The following is an 8,703-nucleotide window of genomic DNA, read 5'->3' as shown; positions in this document are numbered from 1 at the left end:
TCATGTAGCATCATCCAATCAGATGTCGGCCGCCTGACACGTTGAGGAGCGATGTACCTATAAATACCCCCCCTTGCCTTCTCCAAGCGGCCGTTGGTGGTGGTTTTCGAGCTGCTCGTTAGCCATGCCGGAGCTGACGTCGAAGGGCACGACCATTTCCAAGAAAGGGTTCAAGAAGGCGGTGATCAAAACTCAGAAGGACGGCAAGAAGCGCAAGTGTTGCCGCAAGGAGAGCTACTCCATCTACATCTACAAGGTGCTGAAGCAGGTGCACCCCGACACTGGCATCTCGTCCAAGGCCATGAGCATCATGAACTCTTTCGTCACTGACATCTTCGAGCGCATCGCGGGCGAGGCGTCGCTCCTGGCGCATTACAACAAGCGCTCGACCATCACGTCCCGGGAGATCCAGACGGCCGTGCGCCTGCTGCTGCCCGGCGAGCTGGCCAAGCACGGCGTCTCCGAGGGCACCAAGGCCGTCACCAAGTACACCAGCGCCAAGTAAAACAATTCCTGTCACCGGATAAGCTTCATAACCCAAAGGCTCTTTTAAGGGCCAGCCACAATTCTGAAGGAACTGTAAGCTCATTCTTGGCATATGTGGAGCAGGTGTTCCATCTAGACATGCTGCTGGTTTTAGAAGCAGTTTGGTTTCTTTGCCAGGTTCACTTCGCTCACACCATACAACATGCTTGAAAAAAAATAGTGGTTGGTTGCATGGACTTTTAGTTCTAAATATAACTGGATAGTTCATGCTTTTGTACTCTCGAGAGGTCTAGGTAAAGCAATTTGGTTTGAACAGAAAGCTCCAATAATCCTGTGTCATTGGAGGAGAGGCCCTTCCCTGAGCCATAAGGGCTTTGGGGAATATGGCTTGCCTTTAGGAGTCTGTTTTCAGTGCTCTCTCCCCCAAGGTATGGGAGATTGGGATTTGGACACGTCCTTTTACAGGACCCAACTGAACCTGTCACACATCACAAATTAACAAGCTGCCCTGAAGGTTCAGTTTAACATTCGTTTGCACAAAATTGACGTTATCTGGGCTGAAGTGATTGATGGATGACAGGGGGACTGGGTAGGCATCGGGCCTCAGAACCTCTGGGTGGTTATTGGTGCCAGGGGGTGGGGTGACCTCTAGCGTGTTGTGCCCCAGGACAAGCTCTGGGGCTGGAATCTGGCCAACGGTGTTCACCTTCTCGTGTAACTTCCAATAGGATCAGCGACTTTTCTGTGCCTTGCTGACTCATGTCTTTCTAAATTCGGATCAGCTTCCAACATGCTATTCTCTTGTATTTTCAATGTTGGGGAATCTTTGAGAATTCCTGTACTATGAAGTGTTTTGCCAGTCACTTTCTCTACAACATCTTCATCCTTTTGGACACACACTTTCTAATTTAGGTCTGCAAGATCGCCTTCCTCTGCTACTCTCTCGATACCAAGGATGCCCGCAACCCCACTGCCGGTTGTTTCTTCTAGAACTCCATTTATGCTCCACTCAAATTCCATCAGTAGGGTTACTACTTTTCATTTTTTGCTTATACTTTCATCTTGGTGGCCAAGTCTCTTGATTATTTGTTTTTGTCAGGTAAAGTGGTCACTGGAAGACAAAGCGGCAATTAAACGTATGTGCTTTTAATTTGTGCAGTGATGGAGTGATATATGCAGTGTCCAGTAACCAACACATTTTTTTTGTTTTTTTAAATGTTTTATTTTTGAGAGAGATCTAGACAGCGTGAGCAGGGGAGGGTCAGAGAGAGAGGGAGATACAGAATCTGAAACAGGCTCCGGACTCTGAGCTATCAGCACAGAGCCTGATGTCGGGCTTGAACCCATGAACCGTGACATCATGACCTGAGCCCAAGTTGGACACTTAACTGACTGAGCCACTCAGGCACCCCCTAACACATTTTAAAACAAGTGACAGGATAAGTCATGTGATAGATCACGATGCACATCTGTTATTTGTGTGGTGACTTGTGAACTGAAGATCCAGCAATGAAGTTTGTAATTTATATGGTTACTACTGACATTTGAACTGTGTTGTTGGGCCGCTGGTGTCTTTTAACTGAATTGTGGTAACTGAAATTTATTTCTACCAAAACCATGCACTGTGAGAACCGTCTTTATGAACTAAGCACTCCGCTCAAGCAGTAAAATGCATCAGTGGAAGGTGAAGTGTTAAATAGCGGAAAACCTGGAAAAAAAACAATTGGGAAATAGAAGAATGGTGGAACTATTTTAAAATTTTTCATTACAATAAAACTATAATAAATGCAAAAGTAAAGAAATAGCAAATAGGGGTGCCTGGGTCACTCAGTCGGTTAAGCATCCGATTCGATTTTGGCTCTGCTCATGATCTCACAGTTCATGGGTTCAAGCCCCGCACTGTGCTCTGTGCTCACAGTGCAGAGCCTGCTTGGGATTCTCTCTCACCCTCTTTCTCTGCCCCTCCCCACTCACACTCTCAAACTTAAAAAAAAGGGGGGACAAGGAAGTCCTCAGGGAAGGTGTTTCTTGCTCTCAGAGACCCAGTAAAATAGAATGTCTCTTACTTCATCCCATCTGCATGAACACTGGGACCTGTAACCAGCATGTCAGGGTGTGGAGAGCTGAGGCCATCAGGGCATTGGAGCCAGCACTCTAATCATCCCACTCCTGAAACATCCGTGCCTTTGGGCACTGTGATGAGTGACGTTACACCAACTTGTCCATTTGGTACTTCCCATTATTTCCCGCTGAAACATGTAAGAGCTGTGTCAGTTTTGGTCTGAAGAGAGTGGTTTTTATTAACATTCTTACTTTCCTTTTGCCCATATAATCTGAGAGACTTTGGGTAATCAGGGTAGCCTGTAGAGTGGCCACAGTTGACGGGGTGTGGGAGCTGCATGCCATCTGCCTTACAGGAGTGGCCGGGATCCCCGAAGAGACAGTGCGGGTGCAGTGCTCAGTGTGTGTTCCTGGAGGACCCTGGCTGAGGCATGCAAGGGCCCTACAGAGGCCGTCTTGTTGCGCACACGTGTGTGGGGGACTTCTATTGAATTTTATTGCAAATTCAGTTTTATCAAGTCGTACTAAAGTTTATTTCATGCAAAGAAAGCATACATATTTTTAAATCATAAAAAAAGGTGATTTAAATTGATGATTCCAGCTAAACCACAGGTTTTTAAGGCCGTTAAATTCAGCTTTACTACTTGGTTTCCTCTGAGTCTAGATGATCTAGGAATAGAGGACACTTTACTGATCATTCCTACGACAGGATAAGCGGTAACGTGTAGAAAAATATGGCAAAAGGGAGGCGATGCAGGGAGTTACCATTTACCAGTTGTGGCTAGCCAGGCCAGTTCCAACATGAAATAGGTGGGAATGTTTACCTGCCAACACCAACATGTTCTCTTCAAATAACCTAGAAGCATCAGAGGACATCACATGCAGAGTACACTGGACATAGCTTGAAGGCAGCTAAGCTTGTCTACAGGAGCAATTCCTTTACAGCAGCAAACCAAGAAAACTGCATTCAGACTCCCCAAGTCACACTTTCTGAAGGTCCCAAAAATTTTTCCACAGCCTCATCCGTAGTCGGATTTTGAGCCCGTTATAGTAAAGATTTTGAGCTGTCCTCCCAAGCAACCGGTGCTGCTCAAAGAGCTCTTTGAAGAATTCTTATTGAGATGGTCAAGCCTCCCATGAACAACACTAGTAGCCCTAAGAATCGGAGATCAAGCTTGTCAACTTTAGGAGCACTTGCTCAATCAGCATCAGTTACAAGTCTCTCAGCACTGAGGCACCTCAGGGGATCAGTTGGTTAAGCATCCAACTTCTGCTCAGATCATGATCTTGCAGTTGGGGAGTTGGAACCCTCCAGGAGGTTCTGCTCAAGAGCCTGGAGCCTGCCTCAGCCCCTGCCTCAAAAGTAAAATGTTAAAAGGTCTTTAGCATACCATTAGTCCTAAAATGGCTTAACTGCACTATTCAGGTAGACCTAGTGTCTATCTTCCAGTTTTATACACCACAGTTTGAGTTCTCAAACTACGTATCTAGGAACTGTCCCTATAGGTTGAGTGCACAGCTCTAATTCAGAAAAACTATGTGGCTCTGAAAAGAGCCTTTGGGTTACTTTTCAAAAACGCTTACTTGTACAAGTTCACTTGGAGCTGGTGTACTTGGTGACGGCCTTGGTGCCCTCGGACACGGCGTGCTTGGCCAGCTCGCCGGGCAGCAGCAGGCGCACGGCCGTCTGGATCTCCCGGGACGTGATGGTCGAGCGCTTGTTGTAATGCGCCAGGCGCGACGCCTCGCCCGCGATGCGCTCGAAGATGTCAGTGACGAATGAGTTCATGATGCTCATGGCCTTGGACGAGATGCCTGTGTCGGGGTGCACCTGCTTCAGCACCTTGTAGATGTAGATGGATTAGCTCTCCTTGCGGCATCTCTTGCGCTTCTTGCCGTCCTTCTTCTGCGTTTTGGTCACCGCCTTCTTGAACCCTTTCTTGGAAATGGTTGTGCCCTTCGACGTCAGCTCCGGCATGGCGAGGCTACAGCTTTCTGCCGTTACAGCCCTATAATTACCGCGCCAACGGCTCAGATCTGCACCAAGTAAGCGACTAGCGCTCCGGCTTGGCCAGACTGGTATTTATAGGCACAGTGCGGATGTGACGTACAGAGCAGACACCATCTGATTGGATATCGGCTGGAGGCGTGAATGTAAATCAGGTGATTCTGGCGAGACTTTGTGATTGGATAGATGGCATCAGCCCACCAGATAGCCAATCACAACCTACCGCCAGGCTATAAATAGGTCCCAGTAGCCGCTCTTTCGGCTGCTGGGCTTCTGTCGTCTGTTGGTCGTCGTTAAGTATGGACGCTGGAAGCAGGGCGGCAAGGCGCGCGCCAAGGCCAAGACGCGCTCGTCGCGGGCCGGGCTGCAGTTCCCGGTGGGCCGCGTGCACCGCCTGCTGCGCAAGGGCAACTACTCGGAGCGGGTCGGGGCCGGCGCGCCCGTGTACCTGGCGGCCGTGCTCGAGTACCTGACGGCCGAGATCCTGGAGCTGGCGGGCAACGCGGCGCGCGACAACAAGAAGACGCGCATCATCCCGCGCCACCTGCAGCTGGCCATCCGCAACGACGAGGAGCTCAACAAGCTGCTGGGCCGCGTCACCATCGCGCAGGGCGGCGTCCTGCCCAACATCCAGGCCGTGCTGCTGCCCAAGAAGACCGAGAGCCACCACAAGGCCAAGGGCAAGTGAGATCCTGGAGTAGTTTGCCACAACGGCACTCCCATGTAAACCAAAGGCTCTTTTCAGAGCCGCTCAAGATTAGTGGAGGTTGTGCATGAAGTGCGAAAGGCTAGAAGTACAGTAGGCCAGGAATAGGCTGCCATAGCCCTATATCCACATGCCGTGCATCTTCGTAAGGTTACGGCACTTGGGAAACGTCTTTTGGTTCTATTGACGGGTTCTTTGAGCTTTAAAGTTGAAGCTTTGCCAGAAGGCTGACCTCAGGAAGTTTAGTCACCACATCCTGGAGGATGTGCCTCAACTCCTGATTACTTTAGCATTACGACCACCTCTTGGTTTGTACATTGATGTAATCAGCCTGTTTAAATGCTAACACTTTGAGTTAAGGATTCTAAGTGGTTGGATAAGAAACCAGTGTAAGCCTGCAGCTTCCACAGGGCAGTCCCACAGCACGTCATTCTAGCAGGATGCATGGCTTAATGTGTCTTCTAAAGAAATTTTCCCTCAACACGTTAATATTCAGTATCCTGAAATATGTAGATGATATATTGGAAAAAAGTCAGGTTAATCTTAAAATTTAGAGAAGGGGCATTTGTGGATATTTGAGACCTGTGGCTTCACACGCTTAGTCAAAATCACTAGAGGGGCACCTGGGTGGCTCAGTTAAGGGTCTGACTCTTAGTTTCAGCTTAGGTCATGACCTCTCAGTTGGTGAGATCAAGCCTGGCGTTGGGCTTTATGCCGACAGCTTGGAGCCTGCTTGGGATTCCTTCCCTCTCTGCTCCTTGCTTGCTTGCCCTGTCTCTGTCTCAATGTTTTAAACATTTTAGGGGCACCTGGGTGGCTCAGTCAGTTGAGCATCAGATCGGCTCGGGTCATGGTTAGATAGTTGGAGCCCCACATCAGGCTCACTGCTCTCAGCCTGTCTCTGCAGAGCCTGCTTCAGATCCTCTGCCCCCCTCTCTGCCTCTCCCCTGCTTGCACGCTTTGAAAAAGAACTAGAATTAAAATGTAGAACAGCATGTATCTCCAAACAGCTTGGTGTCCCCTGTGTGGTGGAGAGATACTAGTGCCAGTCTCATAAGCAGGAATGTGCCAAGGTCTATCATAACTATTTGAAATTATTAAATTTTTTTTCAAAACTACAAAAAAGACATTAGTTGATTTGTTTGTACTGTGAACACCAAGAGAAACTGGAAAGCAAATGAACATTTAGACTGTCATATAAAACAAAATGCCAATTACAAAATATGGAGTGGTCTATGTTATCTAACAGAAAAGATTTCTCATTGGTTTTCTTAAAAAGCCATTCCTAGATACGATCTACACAGAAGGTATGTATAGAAGCAGTTATGAAGGTATAAACTTCTATGAGAAGTTGAAAAATGAGAACAAAGTACATAATACATTGATTAGGGAAAATTAGGTTATGAAAGAGCTAATGCCTTGAATTAACGTATATAAGTATTAGTTAATGCAAGCGCTTGGGGAGGTTATAATTTTGAAGACTAAAACTGCACAGATACCTTGAAAAAATCAGATCCTGTTTAGAACACCGCAGTTGGGGCAGTTAAGACGGCAGAGTCGTAAGGGGACCCTGAGCGGGTTTTGTCCCAGGAGCACAGCTAGATCAACATCAAACCATTCTGAACACCTAGATGACTGATGTGAGGATTAACACTACAATCTGCATAATTTGAGTGAGAGCGAGAGAGGCAGGCACGCAGTGCGGAGAGGCAGATTGAGGTGCCGCTGAGGATAGGGAGCCACTTTTACAGAGATGGCACAGAGAGAAAGGGCAGGGGACAGCGCAGCGCATTGGGATCTTGAAAGGAAAGCATTCCCCCCAAAAGTGGCTGGAGAGAAAGGAAAGAGTGGAAACACCCGCAGGGGACCGTCGCACGGGAGACCCGTTCCCCGCGACCACTGACGGGCAAAGGAGAGGGTTTCAGTGCCGCAGTGTTTTGACAGTCAGTGGAGAGCAGCGTCTGGAGTGTCGCGGCCCGGTGCCCCTGGAGGTCTGGCGAGGACCCCGGGGAGCTGGCAGCACGGCCCGGGGGCCCGCGGGTTCCCCGGCTTGGAGAGCACTCGGCGGAGGCAGCACGGCCTTTCCAGGCCGCCGAGAGGTAGCCGCAGTCGCGGGTGTCGGAGCACGGATGCTGCGCGAGGGCAGCGCCCTGGCGCCGGCTGCGCTCGAGATTCACCAACAACTCTGAGCCTCTGTCGCTGTGCAGCCACGTTTTCTGGGACAAGACAGCACGTGGCCGTCGCTCAGCGAGGACCTCCCCCAGGAAACTGCACAGGTCCAATCCCGAAGGGTCTCTGAAGGGTGGAGTTTTCAAACAGCCGCGTCTGAGATCAAACTCTGGAGGGAGGCGCTGCCTGGGAGGCGGACAGCTCCGACGCAGGCAGAGTAAAGGCGGGAGCAGATGGCAGTCGGAGACGCAGGAGGGGTGACTGATCCCCCTTCCGTGAGGGCAGGAAATTCCTGCTGCAGAGACTAGAGAGCAGGCAGAAGCACTTCGCCTCGGGGTCACCTGCGCTGATGGGCCCCAGCACCGCCAAGTGGAGGACGGAGGCATTACGTCAAGCCCCGCCCACCTGCCTCCCCCAGGCGCATCTACCCTTAGGGCAAGTGGGCCTGACAATCGGCAGCAGGCCCACCATCCAGAAGGCCAGCACAAATCCCTTCCACCTGCTGAGTCTACACATCATAGAGTGCTTGCAAAGTCAGGGTAGAGGAAACGGAATCTAGCTTCATTGGGGTTTCTTTTCGTTTGTTCATTTGTTCATTTTCTTTGCTTCTGTTTTCGTTTATGTTCTTTGAATTCTTTTTCTTTTTGGATACAGAGAGAGCAAATTTTTTATTCTATTTTATTTTCTTTATTTTATTATTTGAAACTTGTGTTTTTAAAATTTTGCAGTCACATATGTCATCCATGCAATGGGCCTGTTGTATGGATGTGGGGAAGGAAAACAGGGAGGTGGCTTGGGCTCCCGTCCCCTGACATATGGTGGGGCCTTGCGGGAAGCCTTGGGGAAGTACTTGAAAGGTCCATGTTGCCCCTCCCACATGAAGGGGGACTTCAGGTGGTGACTCAGTGCCCAGGGACATCCTGAAAAAGACATTCGCTCAGTCCAGCTCAGCATGGGACACTACTAGGAGCATGGCCAAGGTTCCGAAGATGGCGGCCATGTCTGGCACAGCCGCATGATCGGGGGCCACCACCTTGTTCAATTCTCGGTAGTCACCATCATCCACCATGAGCCATTTGGCTTTTTTACTGGCTATACTGGGCTGTTGAAAGCGCTATGGGCAGGGTGTACAATAGCCACTTGGTGTGGTTCTCAGGTAGTGTCTCCTATTCCCTTAACCTCCCCCCTTCACCCCACCAGACAACTGATTTTGTTTGACAGTTAACACTCTTCATGAAGATAGCAGCTCAGGGGTTCCTGGTTGTCATTTCAA

At 49.4% G+C, this 8,703-nt stretch overlaps 3 protein-coding genes across 3 annotated transcripts; 2 read left to right on the top strand and 1 right to left on the bottom strand.

The window, feature by feature from the left end:
• Window positions 1-108: 108 nt before the first annotated feature.
• On the top strand, window positions 109-505 carry LOC120248835 (histone H2B type 1-A-like). The gene has a single exon (XM_039257326.1). It carries the CDS (start codon window positions 125-127, stop codon window positions 503-505), a length of 381 nt encoding a protein of 126 aa, XP_039113257.1. The 5' UTR covers window positions 109-124.
• Window positions 506-4,141: 3,636 nt separating this feature from the next.
• Window positions 4,142-4,558, bottom strand: LOC120248832 (histone H2B type 1-A). Its single transcript, XM_039257325.1, is given in 1 exon segment — window positions 4,142-4,558. A coding segment is annotated over 1 exon segment (384 nt). The 5' UTR covers window positions 4,526-4,558.
• On the top strand, window positions 4,524-5,243 carry LOC120248841 (histone H2A type 1-B-like). The gene is made up of 2 exons (XM_039257337.1): window positions 4,524-4,547; window positions 4,854-5,243. Exons 1-2 carry the CDS (start codon window positions 4,524-4,526, stop codon window positions 5,241-5,243), a joined length of 414 nt encoding a protein of 137 aa, XP_039113268.1.
• Window positions 5,244-8,703: the final 3,460 nt, after the last annotated feature.

This window comes from Hyaena hyaena, unplaced genomic scaffold, assembly GCF_003009895.1.
Source record: "Hyaena hyaena isolate Hyena2069 unplaced genomic scaffold, ASM300989v1 scaffold_614, whole genome shotgun sequence".
Taxonomy (NCBI): Eukaryota; Metazoa; Chordata; class Mammalia; order Carnivora; family Hyaenidae; genus Hyaena; species Hyaena hyaena.
The sequence above is the reverse complement of the archived record's forward strand: the minus strand, read 5'-3'. Positions and strand labels throughout refer to the sequence as shown.

Bases quoted from the DNA above. Each gene is read 5' to 3' on its own strand.
- LOC120248835 (XM_039257326.1), top strand. From the start codon at position 125: ATGCCGGAGCTGACGTCGAAGGGCACGACCATTTCCAAGAAAGGGTTC.
- LOC120248841 (XM_039257337.1), top strand. From the start codon at position 4,524: ATGGCGAGGCTACAGCTTTCTGCC. The intron at 4,548-4,853 runs GTTACAGCCCTA...GTCGTCGTTAAG, and splicing joins CGAGGCTACAGCTTTCTGCC to TATGGACGCTGGAAGCAGGG.